The 17011-nt window shown below is 41.1% G+C and overlaps 2 protein-coding genes and 1 pseudogene across 7 annotated transcripts in view; 1 reads left to right on the top strand and 2 right to left on the bottom strand.

Annotated features, from left to right (window-relative positions):
* CA5B (carbonic anhydrase 5B) overlaps positions 1-17011 on the bottom strand; it is a 133890-nt gene that overhangs the window by 12583 nt on the left and 104296 nt on the right. For 5 of the 6 annotated variants that reach the window (XM_025437170.3, XM_025437164.3, XM_025437178.2 and 2 more), the window contains 2 exons: positions 8130-8327; positions 266-384 (listed from right to left, as the gene is read on the bottom strand). In XM_025437170.3, the coding sequence (XP_025292955.1) occupies positions 266-384; positions 8130-8327 (317 nt within the window). The remainder of the gene's footprint in view (positions 1-265; positions 385-8129; positions 8328-17011) is intronic. The other variant, XM_025437202.3, reaches the window with a different exon arrangement.
* Positions 1191-2927, bottom strand: LOC125754707 (serine/arginine-rich splicing factor 11-like; annotated as a pseudogene).
* Positions 8417-15631, top strand: LOC112651783 (28S ribosomal protein S22, mitochondrial-like). Its single transcript, XM_049107587.1, has 2 exons — positions 8417-8523; positions 14515-15631. Exons 1-2 carry the CDS (start codon positions 8417-8419, stop codon positions 15605-15607), a joined length of 1200 nt encoding a protein of 399 aa, XP_048963544.1. The 3' UTR covers positions 15608-15631.

The following is a 17011-nucleotide window of genomic DNA, read 5'->3' as shown; positions in this document are numbered from 1 at the left end:
AGGTGCTCCCTCCCCATTTTAGGATCTGAAGGTTCACTTCTGCTCTATCATTTGAGATGAGAGTAGATTATCATTTTTACACGTATAAACTGGGAATAATCAAATATGCCCGAGGGAGCTATTTTGCATTTATCGGAATCACCTGATTGTTCCTGAGACTGTCTTAAAAACTCAGCACTATAAAAAAAAACAAAAAACAAAAAAACAAAAACTCAGCACTATCCCCACTTCACAGTTGTCACTGCTCCCAAGCTGCTCAACATACCTCTGCCGGGTAACATTTGCTGTCCACAGTATGCTCAGAGCCCCAAGCATCGATGGCCCCCCAGTGAAAATGGAATTGCTTCAGTCGGTAGTTGTCCTCCAGGGGTCCTCCCTTGATAACTGAAATGGCACATCCAACAATTCAGGGGACAGTTTTTCACACCATGGAGGGATGTGGGGCAAAGGCCAGATCTTTGGGTGGACCTTCTATATGAACTGTCGTAAGTGGAGTGCACTGGATTAGATACAAGTGTATATAAACTTGATTTCCACAAAGTCAATACATGGATCAGGACACAACCTGTACTCTGAAAGACACTGAGATTTAACTACACTCCAAGCTACCTACAACCATTAAAAGCCAATTCTTGACTTATTTTTATATTCTATATTTACTGAGCCCACTTTTTTTTTTACAGGGACATGAAATAGTGTAAGGGTTTTATTATCAAAGTCTTGTAAAACATTTTTAGAAACTGTACATCAACATGGCAGACTGTAGCCTTACTGTATTTTTTACCGCACAAAAGTGAAGCTTGAAACTCCTGTAACTAAGAAAACAGTTGCCTAACTATTTTGCATTTCACGTGGGATCACTGTATGGATTAGATTACTATGGCAGTAATACTAACAAATTCATTGGTTTTATGCTTGAGATCAAATAAAAAGTATAAAGTAGATCTGTCTTATTTTAAAAGCTTAATGAAGGTCAATTTAAAATGTACTACCTCCTTTTTGCAACACTGAGATGACAACAAATTAATAAAAGGATGGAAAACTGAAAATCAGGGCAAGAGATAACTTTCTTTTACAGATGGACTCAGCGTAGGCAGATGGCTTTCACTGATGCAGAGGTGAAATAAATTATTTCAAGAAAAAAAAATTCCAAACACCTTAATGAAAACATATACAACTCTACTTCAGAATACATTTTTTTTTAGCCTTTTTATTTATTTATTCATGAGAGACACAGAGACAGAGAGAGGCAGAGACACAAGCAGGCTCCATGCAGGGAGCCTGACGGGACTCGATCCTAGGTCTCCAGGATCAGACTCTGGGCTGAACCGCTGAGCCACCTGGGTTGCCCTACAACTCTACTTCAAATTATGCTATTTACTTACCACCAAAGACAGTTTCATTTGAAATCTTGTTTCTATAATTAAAGGCTAGTAGGCCATCCAAAAATGTGAACGCATGTATAAGCTTTTAAAGTTAAACAAAAACCACAATTTGACCACAAGACTTAAAGGATGATCTCTTTCAAATGTTCATTTTCTGATGTAACTATAGTAATGCTAATTTGTCATGTCAGCAAACAAGACCGTAAGTAGATCCATCATGTTGGAGGATTTTAATAACATTTAGGATATTCCCGCCACAATTAACATGGAATCAGTGCATTTCCTATATGGCTCTATCACTGCAATGAGTCAAATTCTAGAAATATGATAATTGAACTTAATATAAGGAGATCATACAACATAAACCATCTATGCATTCTGTAGATACACGAAGCATTTGTTTTGTTATGAAGCAGCACCAGAATAGTAAAACCGCTTGGTTACACAATCAGATTTCACCCTGTCAAGAACTGGTTACTCCTGAATCATTTTCCACAAGCTTTACAATGTAAATAGCTAATATCAGTATCAGCTATGTAACCATTATAACTCAGAGCTGTATTCATCTAGGTTTGAGACGAACAAATGCAGCATTAAGAAATCACACAAAGCAACGGCACTGGTGCATGAATCCAGTTGGCTCCCCCAAGAAGGCAATATTTGGCCACTCACAATCATGTCTTCTTCAAGATGATCATCTCCATTCACTTTGGATTCTCTTAGTGAATCACCAGTTCGCTTTCCCACAGAACATTCTTTTGTTTTAGGGGAACTTGGTTCTATTGGTTTCTTCTTTTCTCTCTTTCTTGCTGTCATTCCCTTGTTCCTCCTCATCCTAATGCCATGTGACTTTTACATCTTTGTCACTCTCTGATTTTTCATTCCTGATCATCCTTTTCCCTATCTTTCCTTTTCTTCTTCTTTCTTGTTGATTTTTCTCCTTCATCTCTGCTTCTTTCTTTGTCTTTTTCTTTCTTCTTCTCCTTTTTGTCTCCTAGGGGATGATGAGAAAGATACTTTCCTTTTAGGCGACCCAGGCTTTTTAGGAGATCTTGTGCCACTCATACTTCACTGTTGTCTCTCTCTGCTTGTACTTCTGGAATGTCTGGCTGTGCTATAACTTTTTGGTGGTGTTTTGGAACGGTCCTTTTCTTGATCTTCTTTCTTTTTGTCCCTGGCTTTTGGGGTGCTCCTTGACCTTCTACTTCTCTCTCTGGAATGAGATCTTCTCTGTCTTGGACTTTTGAATCATCACCTACTCCTTGACTTAGAATGTGATCTCCCTCTTGATCTGCTTCTTGATTGCCTGTGCCTAGAAGATGAGGGAGTTCTCTTCCTAGAACATGATCTTGACCTTGAGTTACTGTACCCATTTTTTAAGTGCAATAAAATGCAAATTTCTCTTAGCATATTTATCCAATCCAAACTCCTAAAACTGGGCAGCCCTGGTGGCTCGGCGGTTTAGCGCCGCCTTCAGCCCAGGGCCTGATCCTGGAGACCCAGGATCAAGTCCCACGTCAGGCTCCCTGCATGGAGCCTGTTTCTCCCCTTGCCTGTATCTCTGCCTCTCTCTCTCTCTCTCTCTCTAATAAATAAATAAAATCTTAAAAAAAAAACTCATAAAACTGAAATATGGGGACAAAAGACATGCCCTTTCTTTTTTATACACTGATACTTTTTTTTTCTTAAGTAAACTCTGCACCCAATGTGGGGCTCCAACTCACGACCCTGAGATCAAGAGTTGGTTGCTCTACCAACTAAGCCAGCCAGGTGCCCCTTGCTTTTCAATTTTGGAAGATACTAGTGTTTCTCTCCCTTTCATTGAAATGGAATAAAAAATTTACAAGTGAAAAATTATCGCCTATCTCTCTTTGAACAAAGTGAACAATCTGAGTCATCCACACTCTACCACTGGCCTCACCATGTTGGATAATACGTACCTTCTGTTTAGAGTTTTCTAAACTAGTGAAATCAATACATTAAATGCAAAATATTGAGAAAAAAAATGAGATTTTAAAATCACCCTTCTTCGGGCTTTGGGTTGTGCTGATTTTTTTTTTCTTGAATTTGCTAACACATATTAATTAGTTCCTCCTTTCTTCCGTCTAATCCAACCCTGGTGATGTCTGTCCATGGTTAAACCAATACATCAGCATAAAGCCCACCCATCTCATCTATCTTAGTGATCTTTAGAGTTTCTTGCATCATTAGTTGAATTTTATGTATGACTACAGCAATCCCAAGGACCAAATACACTGGATATGTCATGCACTAGTCTGCTATCTTACTGCCTTTTGAAAATATTTTACATAATTTCTCCTTAAAAAAAAAAGTTTTCAAAAAGGTGAGCAAAGACACCAATGACCACTTTTTTTTGAAGGGCAGGGGAGGTACAGAGAATAATACCATATGATTCACTAAATTAATAGGAGGCACGCTGAAATAAAAAATTAATTATCTTCCAAAAACTTGTTTTTCTATGCCAGCTCCATATTGTGAGCTTGACTTTGGCAAATATTTAATCTGATCTGTTTCATGAAATTGAAGTTCTTGTCCTAAGTTAAGATACCTCAACCACAGCCCAGTGTGAGACCCAGAGCGAGAGTACCCAGGTAAGCTGCATCAGATTCCCCATCTCTGGGCATGGTGTGCAGAACTCTCCATGTACCACCTCCTGCCTACCTCAGGACTTGCTTGTTTCTTCCTTCTTGCTCTTTACAGAGTAAGACCTAATACAAGCATGGCACTGCCTTGAACTTCCACCTCCTCATGGACTGCCCAGGTGTCACCTCTGCCAGGAAGCCTTCTCCCACCAGACCCCACTTGAACACTTCCCTAATGGCATTTAGCATTCTGCATTAGTATTGTCTCTTCAAGGGGATGTCTCCCCACCATGCTATAAGCTCCCTAAAGACAGCAACCATCCCTTCTTCCTCTTTCCATTCTGAACACCTGGCAAGTGCCTGGCACTTAGAAGATCAGCAATGAAACCAGGAACTAAAGAAGCAGACTGCCAACTGTCTGTTGGGTTTGCTAATTGAAGTATCACTGGTTTCCTCAGCAAGAGTGAGGAAAAGGGTGGGGTCAGGTGGGGCAGAAGTGAGAGGGGTGAAGTGGAGTCAGCAAGAAACAGGCACAGAGGGGAGACAGAAGGTAGTAAATTAGAAAGTAGAGTAGTCATAAGACATATCAAACAAATATATACTTATTTGAGGTTGTTGACACTTTGTTCTTTCAATTTTCTAAGATGAGCAAGGATTAAACTTGTAAAAAATTAGATAACAAATATAAAATACCCAGCCTAGCACTGGGCCTATGGTGAACAATCTACGTAGTGTTCACTCCCTTATTTTGCTTTTAATGTGGAGGTGAAGGAGCTAGCAGAGGAAGGGATGATGAAGGAAAAGGCGGTACACAAGCCCCATACAAATCCAACTAAATGCAAGGAAATGGACATGAAATGTTCTGGGGTAATGGAAATATTTAAAAAATTGGACTGTCCTATGCTATAAATTTGCTAAAAATCATTACATTGTTTTCTATAAAAAAGTAAAGGCAGGACCAAAATTAGGAAGGAGAACTTCAAATGTCTGTGGAAGCATGCTTCCTGGGTTTACCAGTGATGCCCTATAAAAGTGTTAAGTGACCTAAGATGTGGCAGAAAGCACCCATAGGAGAACAACAGGACTCATTTCTTCCTCTCTTTGAGGCCTGGTGACATAGCCAATGAGAGAGAGTACTTTGAGAGGAGGTGAAATTAGAGATCATTCATGCGCTTCAAGCCCAGGCATAATTTAGTGTCCTTCCCCACAATATTTTCTATCCCTCACATACACTCATTAAAAAAATTGAACTGTGTCCTACTCAGGGGAGCCAAATAACAAAACAATACCCAGCGAAGGGCAGTGGTATGAGATGCTCACATACCTTCTCTTATTTTCCTTTTAATTTCTGTAAGGTTGGTGGTGATGTCCCTCTTTCATTTCTGATTCTAGTAATTTGAGTTTTATTTGTTTTCCTTGGTCCACCTATCTAAAAGTTTATCGGGTTTGTTGATCTTTCTGGAGAACCAACTTTTGACTTCACTGATTTGTGCTCTGTTCTTTATTATGCCCTTCTTTGTGTTTGCTTTGGGTTTAGTTTGCTCTTCTTCTATCCTTAAAGCTAGGTTATTGATTTGAGAAATTTCTTCTTCACCAATATAGACATTTTCATGTCTAATTTCCCTCTAAGCACTACTTTTGCTGCATCCCATAAGGTTTGGTATGTTGCCTTTTTGTCACATACCTTCCCCAAACCCTTTCCTTGCATACTTTATCCCGAGTCTTTGTAAAGCACACTGCAGCAGCATTTCCTAACTTTTAAAAAATTTATAGACATTGATATTTATTAGCTCCTTTCTTTTCTAGAGTTAGAATTGGTTCTTGCCTTTCTTCGTTTCTAGGAAGTCTTTGCTCTCTTTTTCTTTATGTTTTATGTTCATTCACTCTTTCTTCCTCTTTGAATGCTATGAATTATTTTGCAACAGCATGGAGAAATAGCAATGAAGAATAAGCAGGAAATAGCAGGCAGTCACTGAAATGTGGAAAAAGAAAGAGATAGAGAAAGTTAGGTACTTATCAAAGGTTAATGGTATCTTAAAGAAAATGATTATTAAAGCATAATAAAAAGGGGTTACCTATTTTGGTCTTTCCTAACAAAACAAGTGGAAAATTAGAAGCCTCTCTACAATTTTTCTTGTATATTTTGTAAAAACAGTGTGACACTGACACACCTAGGAAAGGTAACATCAAGGAATGATTTAGTTAGTTGTGTTGGGGGGTATCTTATGAGTTATTATGAGGAAAATGCAGGTCATTTGTTTTCTACCTGAGATTGACCAAGCAAATGGTTAGATAAGAATTCTTGAGTCTGAAAAATAAAACAGAAAGCTATTTGCTTTGAATGATCTGGAGATTAACTTACTTGGTTAAGAAACTTACTGAACAACTTCCCATAATTTCCAACTCAGTGAAGCAATCATATATTGGAAACACACAGTCTCTACTGGCAAGGTCAATAGAAGACTGACCAACATTTAGGATCCTCAGAAGGAAAAAAAGAAGGTTGCCAGGGACCTAGAGAGCATTATTTAGACTTGAGAGGATTACTGCTCATCCCGAGTACACGTATGAGAGTTGGTGTTTACAGACTAGGTCTGCCCACTAGTCTAGTTGGTAGGAGTAATGGTAGAACTCGACAGTGACAAGGGAAGCTCATCATCATGCAAGATGGTCATCTGGATTGTAGGAATTTAGGTTGCTGTTCTGAAGGTTCCTGGAATTCTTATATGTAATGTAATATTATAGGCTTCCAGTTGAGATGGGGGCATACCAAAGGGTTTTGGAAAAATTAGGAAAGATACTAGTAAATCTGAGAGGAAAAGGAAATAATTCCCATGGGAGGAGCAGTCTGTTTGGGGCTGAGCCAGAGGGCCGTGTCTAAGTATCAGAGCATCACTAGAAAAATGCAAAGACAACCAAGATGCACTTGAGAATCCTAGAGCCAGGATAGATACAGGAGGGAACACTTCTATTTATGCGTGAGGTTACACTTTTGACTTCATGCATTCATACTTTCACAGGCTAGTCTTCTCATATTCATAAGAGAAAACTAATTTCCTAAAAGGTTTGTCAATCTCAGCTCTAATGATATTTGAGGCTGGGTAACTCTTGGTGAGTACTGTCCCATGTACTGTAGTTTTTCCTCAGCAGTTTGACTTTCACCTACAAGATGTCAGTCACACCACTACCCCACCCCACCCCATCCCACCCCTGCAAGTGTGACAACTGAAAATGCCTACACATATTGCCAAGTACCCCCAGTCCTAGGGGAGGAAGAGGGGGCAAAACTGCCACTGGTTGACAACTACTCTTTAAGATATACTATTTCAAATAATAATCATTTCAGACTAAGACTACTTGATGCCATCAAATTTGGCTTGAAAAAAAGAAGAAAAAGAAAAAGGAACCCTACATGAAATTAATCACATTCTGTGTTCAATAGACACAGAGATAAACTCTAGGATAAACTAAGAAATCATTCAGATTAGTTTATACCTGGGTAATCGAAAACCAGAGAAAATTCAAAAGCAATATAATATTTGGGTTTGAAAATCTCTTTTAAATTGTGTTTCTGATAAACTAGGTAACACCTTTTAATCAACAAAATTAACAGATTGTGAGTTTTTATTTTTCTGTGTAGAACTAGTTGTCAAGACTTTAACTTCATGCACACATGAATATTCTTTTTGCCCCATTTCAAAGGTATTGCAACTGCTCACTTACATCTAAATAGTAGTACTATTTAATGTAAAAATATCTTGTAAAGTCAGTAATCAGAGAAAATTAGTACATATTCAATACATACAAATTTCAGGCAAAGCTCTAATTTCAAAACCTATCTCCTATCTATACATAGCAATATACATACTTATTAATAAATACTACCTTTACTAGAAGAAAATGTTTATAAAAACTAGGAGGGTGCTGACACGTTGTGTTTCGGCGACAGGCAGACAGACGACAGGCAGACGTAAAAACTAGGAGGGATTTTTTTTTTTCAAATGTTAAAAAAGTAAATGCAAAGAGTCCCATGCCACTGCTCAAAGAGGTCCACATTCCCATGGAGGCGGTGTGGTATGGCCTGTGCTGATGCTGACACGATGTCTTGAACTCCAGACAAGACCACCAGTCTGGCTCTCACCTGATTTATCTGTAGAATCTTCAAATTCCACGAGGAAAGAGTACCCGTTATTCCAGACATGGAGGCAGGTGGTCGGGTCGTAAGAGATGGTGAGTGGTTTTAAGGCAGGATCGAAGACGCTGTCCCTCCACCGGATGTTGATGGGCGACTGGCGCTCACCCACCGGGACCAGGTCCACGCTCTCCCAGAGTGGGTGCACTAGGAGAAAGCACATCGGGGCTTATGGTCAAGACGTCCGCTATACGGGATCACACAGCAGGTGATGCCAGTCGTGGGGGCTGCCGAGGATGATGGAATTGAAGCCTGAGGGATCAGCCACGCGGGGGCCGATGGCACGGACCAAGGCCGCTCAGAGCAGCGGGCACAGGGGCAGCCTGCTGCGTCGTCAGCGCAGGCAGCTCGGCCCACCCCCTCGGCTCACCTAAACCAAGCGCTGCCGGGCGTCATGCCAACAGTAGGACGTGCCAACAGTAGGACGCGTGCAGATGAGCACCGTGGGGAAGGAGCGTGGTCTCCAATGAGGCTCTTTTCTTTCCCGATAATTTTCTGAGCCCCACCCACCAAACCAGGTTTACATGCAAATACAGAGCCATGCAATTTTCCCTCGTGGATCTCTTTTCAACAAAGGCCATGGGGGAAGAGGAGGAAGAAGTTTTGGAAAGCAAGTGTTCACCGAAGCACTCTACGTTTTTCATTGCTTGGCTAGGAGAAATAAAGGCTTGCGTGGCATGCGTCTGTAATTTAGCTTGCAATTTTGAAGATTTCTGGATTTACCTAATTATTGTATTATATTATTATAGGCTTCCGACTGAGATGAGGGCAACACTCCAGGGTTTTGGAAAAATGAAGGAAGGTACTGATGAATCTGGGGGGGGAAAGGAGTGATTTCTTCTTAGTTTGACAAATGCTTACCTTAGGAATAACACTGCCACTCATTTTACCACCAAAAAAAAAAAAAAGAAGAAGAAAAGTTTTTTAGGGGGTAGAGGGCGAATAGCAAAGCATTACAATCTGGAACAAGCAAGCTATGGTAAAACCACAGACAAGTCCAGAGAGCAAAGGAGAGGGCTGCTCCTTTACAGAGTGAAGGAGGAAGGTAGGAAGGCCTTTAGAAACAAAAAGTCCACTGGAGGAATCTGGGAGCTGGAAATATAGTGGCTTCTCATTCACAGCCTGAGTTGTAACTGTTTCTCACTGGCTGAGCTCTTGCTGGGGAAGAAGGGGCAGTCTTCCTTCCTCAGGCTGAGACAGTGGATTAGTAGCTGAAGTACTGTCCCCGTGCAAGGTTTACTTCTTCCTGTTGGGTCTGCAACTGACTAGGAGACCTCCTGACTCCACTACAGGTTAAGGTGTACACACGGAATTGTCCTGATTTTCCTACAGAGGGTCAAGCACCGGGTCTTCATAGTAAGTCCTGGATAAATCTCAGTGGATTACCTGTAATGCACATAGAGCTGTTGAGACATCCATGCATGATGGATAGAACTACATGTGTAATTTGGGGTGCCCCTGTGCTCTGCGCCTTAGGAGCACCACAGATGGGCAAAACCAAGACCAACAGGAAAACCAGAAGAAATGTGCTTCAAGATAAATCACTACCAATGACACTCTGTACCTCATTCCACTGCTAAGAGCCTAAGGATTTGAGAAAGTGATGAGGTAGTTGCCACTCAGTCAATCTAGCATGTGTCTAGTGGGGTCTCTGACACTCCACTTGTCTTTTTTCTTTTTTGTTTTTTAAGATTTAATTTATTTACTTGAGAGAGAGAGAGAGAGAGAGCGCGGACACACAAGAGTGGGTGAGGGGCAGAGGCAGAAGCAGACTTCCTGCTGAGCAGAGAGCCTGACATGGGGCTCCACCCCAGGATCCTGAGATCACCACCTGAGCGGAAGGCAGAAGATGCTTAACTGACTGAGCCACCCAAGGCTCCTCGACCCTCCACTTTTCATAAAAAAAATAATAAACAACAGAAATACACCCCTGGTTTATTCTTAGAGAGAAGACATCTCTCTTATTGAGGTAGCTACCCCAAATTCATAAATTGGAAATTCAAGATCTTAGCCTTGTCATTTTTGCAAAAAGTGCCCCGGCACTATAGACAAAGCATTCCGGCAGTTGCCAGAACAGTGATTCGTAATGGAGGGAGCAATTCTGTTCCTAGGGGTCATTTAGTAATGTCCAGAGACATTTTTGGTTGTCACAGCTGGAGATGGGTCCTACTTACACCTAGGGGTAGAAGCCAGGGATGCAGCTAACTATCCCACAATTCATAGGAGAGGCACCCACAGGACAGAAATGTCTGGCCACAAATAGTGCAATAATACCGAACTTGAGAAATCTTGGTCTAGAGCTAAAAGCTATAGGCAGATACAAGAGAGTATTCTCTTTTTCTTTTTCTTTTTCCTTTCTCATATAATGCAGTACTCCCATTTCTAGAGAAGTCTGAACCCAACGTCTTTGGTATTTTCCCTTAATGTAAAAGAACTAGTGAAGGACAAGAACTTATTTTAGAAAAGAATGACAACTTTCCGTTCATAAATCCTGAGTGAAAAGTACATACAAATGGGTGCAAGACATGGGGATCCCTGGGTGGCTCAGCGGTTCGGCGCCTGCCTTTGGCCCAGGGTGTGGTCCTGGGGTCCCGGAATCGAGTCCCGCGTCGGGCTCCCTGCATGGAGCCTGCTTCTCCCTCTGCCTGTGTCTCTGCCTCTCTCTCTCTCTCTCTCTCATGAATAAATAAATAAAATCTTTAAAAAAAAATGGGTGCAAGACAGTCACAATCTGATTACAATGCAAGTTCCTTGCAGACAGGAGCCATATCTTCCTCCTCTTTTTGTTACGCTGCAGTGCCTTATTCAATTTATGTCCTTTAATTTTAGTATTGATTATCCATCTGCTATTGTTGGGATAAAAAGCTGTATTTCATTACTTGTGTGATATTTTCTAAAGTTCTAGAAACCTCTGGAACAGCCCTGATTCAGTTGTACTATATTTTGTTCTGACTTTTAAAATTTTAGTCTCAATCTGGTTAACATACAGTGTCGTATCACTTTCAAGTGTACAAGATAGTGACTCAACAATCCCATACACAGGATGCTGTACTTATCATGACAAGTGCCCTCCTTACTCCCCATCACCTATTTCACTCTACCCCCTGGCAGCCTTCAGTTTGTTCCCTATAGTTAAGAGTCTCGTGGTTTGGGATGCCTGGGTGGCTTGGCGGTTGAGTGTCTGCCTTCAGCCCAGGGCATGATCCTGGAGTTCCGGGATCGAGTCCCACATCAGTCTCCCTGCATGGAGCCTGTTTCTCCCTCTGCCTATGTCTCTGCCTCTCTCTGTGTCTCTCATGAATAAATAAATAAAATCTTTTTTTTTTTTAAAAAGAGTCTTTTTGTTTATCTCTCTCTCTGTCTCCTTTTTACCTTTGCTTATTCGTTTTGTTTCTTAAATTCCACATAGGAGTGAAATCATATGGTATTTGTCTTTCTCTGACTGACTTATTTCACTCAGCATTATACTCTTTAGCTACATCCATGTCATTGCAAATGGCAAGATTTCATTCGTTTTTAGACTGAATAATATTCCATTGTATATATATACCACTTCTCCTTTATCCACTCATCTATCGATGGACACATAGGCTGCTTCCACAATTTGGCTACTGCAAGTAATGCTGCAATAAACATAGGGGTTCATGTATCCATTTGAACTAGTGTTTTTGTATTTTGGGGTGCAATTACTGGATTGTAGGGTAGATTCCTTAATGTTTTGAGGAGTCTCCATATCGTTTTCCACAATGGCTGTACCAATATGCATTCTCACCAACAGTGCAAAAGGGTTCTTTTTTCTCCATAAACTCACCAACACTTGTTGTTTTTCGTCTTACTGATTTTAGCCATTCTGACAGGTGTAAGGTAATATCTCATTGTGCTTTTGATTTGATTTTCTTGGTGATTAGTGATGTTGAGCATCTTCTCATGTGTCCATTTGCTATCTGTACGTCTTCTTTAAGAAATGTTTGTTCATGGGGATCCCTGGGTGGCGCAGCGGTTTGGCGCCTGCCTTTGGCCCAGGGCGCGATCCTGGAGACCCGGGATCGAATCCCACATCAGGCTCCCAGTGCATGGAGCCTACTTCTCCCTCTGCCTGTGTCTCTGCCTCTCTCTCTCTCTCTCTGTGACTATCATAAATAAATTTTAAAAAAAAATTTAAAAAAAATAGGGATCCCTGGGTGGCGCAGTGGTTTAGCGCCTGCCTTTGGCCCAGGGCGCGATCCTGGAGACCCGGGATCGAATCCCACGTCAGGCTCCCGGTGCATGGAGCCTGCTTCTCCCTCTGCCTGTGTCTCTGCCTCTCTCTCTCTCTCTGTGACTATCATAAATAAATAAAAATTTTAAAAAAATTAAAAAAAAATAAAATAAAACTTGAGCGATTTAAAGCATTAAAAAAAAAAGAAATGTTTGTTCATGTCTTTTGCCCATTTTTAATTGGATCATTTGGTTTTCTTCATATTGAGTTGTATACGTGGCCTTGTATATTTTGGATACTAACCCTTTGTCAGATATGTCGTTTGCAAATATCTTCTCCAATTCCCTAGGCTGCTTTTTATTTTTGTTGATCATCTCCTTTGCTGTGGAGAAGCTTTTTATTTTGATGCAATCCCAATAGTTTATTTTTGCTTTTATTTCCCTGGCCTTGGAACACATATCTAGAAACATGTTGCTATGGTGATGTCAGAGGCATTACTGCCTATGCTTTCTTCTAGGATTTTTATGATTTCAGGTCTCACACTTAGGTCATTAATCCATTTTGAGTTTATTCTTGTGTATGGTGTGAGAAAGTGGCCTAGTTTCATTCTTCTGCATATAGCTGTCCAGTTTTGCCAACAGTATTTCTTGAAGAGTCTTTTTCCCACTGCATATTGTTTCCAGTTTTGTTGAAGATTTATCATATAATTGTGGGTTTATTTCTGGGTTTTCTATTCTGTTCCATTGATCTGTGTCTATTTTTGTGCCAGTGCCACACTGTTTTGATTACTACAGCTTTGTAACATAACTCGAAATCTGGAATTGTGGGGCATCTGGGTAGCTCAGTGGTTAAGCGTCTGCCTTTGGCTCAGGTTTGTGATCCCTGGGTCCTGGGATTGACTCCCTCATCTGGCTCCCACAGGGAGCCTGCTTCTCCCTCTGCCTATGTCTCTGCCTCTCTGTCTCATGAATAAATAAATAAATAATAATAAAAAATCTGGAATTGTGATGCCTCCAGTTTTAGTCTTTTTCAAAACTGCTTCAGCTAGTCAGAGTCTTTGGTAGTTCCATATAAGTTTTAGGATTTTCTGTTCTAGTTCTGTGAAAAATGCTGTTGGCATTTTGATAGGAATTGCATTAAATCTATGGAGTGCTTTGGGTTGTATAAACATTTTAAAAATATTTGTTCTCCCAGTCCATGAACATGGAATGTTTTTCCATTTCTCTGCATCACACTTCAATTTCTTTCACCTATGTTTTACACTTTTTAGAGTACCAGTCTTTCACCTCTTTGGTGAGGTTTATTTCTAGGTATCTTATTTTTATGTAATTGTAAATGGGATTGTTTTCTTAATTCCTCTTTCTGCTGCTTCATTATTAGTGTACAGAAATGCAACAGATTTTTTTTAAAGATTTTATTTATTTATTCATGAGAGACACAGAAATAGAGAGGCAGAGACACAGGCAGAGGGAGAAGCCAGCTCCAAGCAGGGACCCGGACATGGGACTCGATCCCGGGTCTCCAGGATCACGCCCTGGACTGAAGGTGGCGCTAAACCGCTGAGCCACCAGGGCTGCCGGCAACAGATTTCTGTACATCGATTTTTTTATCCTGTGACTTTACTGAAATCATTTATCAGCTCTAGTAGGTTTTTGGTGGAGTCTTTACGGTTTTCTATATGTAGTATCATGTCACTTACAAATAGTAAAAGTTTTACTTTTTTTTTTTTAAGATTTTATTTATTTGAGAGAGAGAGTATGAGTGAGGGAAAGGGAGCAAAGAGAGAGGGAGAAGCCGACTCCTCGCTGAGCAGGGAGCCAGACACAGGGCTTGATCTCAGGATCCTGGGATCATGACCTGACCTGAAGGCAGATACTTAACCACTGACTGAGCCACCTAGGCACCCCATGAAAGTTTTACTTCTTGCCCCTCCCTCCGTGCCCGCTCTTCCAGCTGCGCGCGCAGGCCCTGCCGGCTCCTGCACCTTGTAGGGGCTGGGTCTGTGGGGGCCAGCAGTGCCCGAGCTCGGATGTCTGCGCGCGCCGTGCTGCACATAGGGGACATGGTCAACCCAGCGAGTCTGCCCTTGAGGGAACCACTGGCGCAGTGGGGAAGGGGCAGTGCAGCGTGACCCAGAGCGGTGCGCAGGCTTGGTCGGAAGGACCGGGCAGGGTCCCTGGACCTTGGGACCAGAGCTGAGACCTGGCTAACCGTGCCGGGGAAGCATTTCAAGCAGCGGGGACAGCCTAGGCCAAAGTCCTGGCGTGAGACTGAACACAGGGAGTCTGGAAACCCGTGTTTGAGGTGGGATTCCTTGATTGAATCTGGTAGTCCAGAGATCAAGATACCTACATTTATGGATGAGGAAGTCCAAAATCTACTCATCAAGATGACAGGCTTGAATTTGCAGAAGGTTTTTAAGCCAGCTATACAAGAACTGAAGCCACCAACCTATAAGCTAATGACCCAGGCACAGTTGGAGGAGGCTACAAGAAAAGCAATTGAGGCAGCTAAAGTACGATTAAAAATGCCACCAGTTCTGGAAGAACGAGTGCCAATAAATGATGTGTTAGCTGAAGATAAGATATTGGAAGGAACAGAAACAGCCAAATACGTATTTACTGATATATCATATAGCATACCACACCGGGAGCGTTTTATTGTTGTCAGAGAACCAAGTGGCACACTACGCAAAGCTTCTTGGGAAGAACGGGACAGGATGATACAAATTTATTTTCCAAAAGAAGGCCGTAGAGTTTTAACACCAGTAATTTTCAAGGAAGAAAATCTTAGGAACATGTACAGCCAGGACCGACATGTTGATGTCCTCAATCTCTGTGTTGCCCAGTTTGAGCCAGATTCTGCTGAATATATCAAAATTCATCATCAGACCTACGAAGACATAGATAAACATGGGAAGTATGACCTTTTACGTTCAACAAGACACTTTGGTGGAATGGCTTGGTATTTTGTAAATAAGAAAAAGATTGATGGTTTACTGATTGACCAGATTCAGAGAGATCTAGTCGATGATGCCACCAGCTTGGTCCAGCTATATCACATCCTCCATCCAGATGGCCAGTCTGCTCAGGAGGCCAAGGAGCAGGCTGCTGAGGGATTACATTTAATTAAGGTCTTTGCAAAAACAGAAGCACAGAAAGGAGCATATATAGAATTAACACTACAGGCTTATCAAGAAACAGTCATTAGCCATTCTGCAGCTTCCTGAAAACATTTTTAAAATAAATTTCATTTTACTAAATTGTAAAAAAAAAAAAAAAAGTTTTACTTCTTAATTATGAATTTGGATGCCTTTTATTTCTTTTTTGTTGTCTGACTACTATGGCTTGGACTTCCAGTGCTCTGTTGAATAAAAGTGAGAGTGGACATCTATGTCTTATTCCTGACCTTAGGGGATAAGCTCTCAGTTTTTCCCCATTGAGGATAATGTTTGCTGTGGGTTTTTCATACATAGCTTTTATTATGTTGAGGCATGTTCCCTTTAAGGGCTTTTATCATCAATGGTTGTTGTACTTTGTCAAATGCTCTTTCTACACCTATTGAAATGATCATACGGTTTCTATCCTTTCTTTTACTGATGTGATGTATCACATTGATTGATGTTCGAATACTGAACTACTCTTGCATCCTGGGAATAAATCCCAGTTCATCATGGTGAATGATTTTTTTTTTTAGTGTATTGTTGGATTCTATTTGCTAGTATTTTGTTGAGGATTTTTGCATTTATATTCATCAGAGGTATCGGCCTCTGGTTCCCTTTTTTATGATGTCTTTTCTGATTTTGGTATCAGGATGTTATTGACTTCACAGAATGGATTTAGAAGTTCTTCTTCTATTTTCTGGAACAGTTTGTGGAGAATAGGTACTAACTATTTAAACATTTGATAAAGGGGCACCTGGGTGGCTCAGTCAGTTAAGCATCTACCTTTGGCTCAGGTCACAATCCCGGAGTCTTGGGATTGATGGAGGAACACAGGGCTAGCTGAGGACAAAGCACATTGACAAGTCCTTGAAACAGGGAGAGTGACTGATTTAGTTGTAAGGACACCTGGCACAAAGAGACCTTGCAACTCCTTCCCCTATAAGATACTTAGACTGTGGCTAAGGGTTTGAGAATTCACATACTTCAAAACTAGTTCATGAGGGTCTCCTGTAAAGACTAGGCAAGAAAGAAACTAACAAGAAGATCGCCAAGACGATCTCTCTTTTCACCTTGACTTGTCCCTCACACTGCATTCAGGAAATGCCCAGAATCTACCCTCGCCCAGGCAAACACCAGCCGCCCAAAACCAGGCCTATCTATTCCTTCATTGCTCCGTTAGGATCTTAACACTCCTATCAATTTATGCCCTTTGATTCACAATTTCAGCTTCTGGAAAGTTTTTCTTTCCCCAACCATTTCCTCCTTTAGCCCAAACCATCCCCCCACCAGGGGCCCTTGATTACTGTCACCCTAGTGAAGACAACTTTGCCAAAGGTTTGTTCTGCTAAGGATAATTCACATTTTGTCATCTCCTCCTATCCTCTTCCTCTATGTTAACAAAATACAGATTGAAATGATATCTTGGTAGTTGCTCATACTTTCCCTCAAAATAGGAAGAGGACTAAGTGT

This window comes from Canis lupus, chromosome X (assembly GCF_003254725.2).
Source record: "Canis lupus dingo isolate Sandy chromosome X, ASM325472v2, whole genome shotgun sequence".
NCBI lineage: Eukaryota > Metazoa > Chordata > Mammalia > Carnivora > Canidae > Canis > Canis lupus.
Note: the sequence above shows the minus strand (reverse complement) of the source record. Positions and strands in the feature narration are given on the sequence as shown.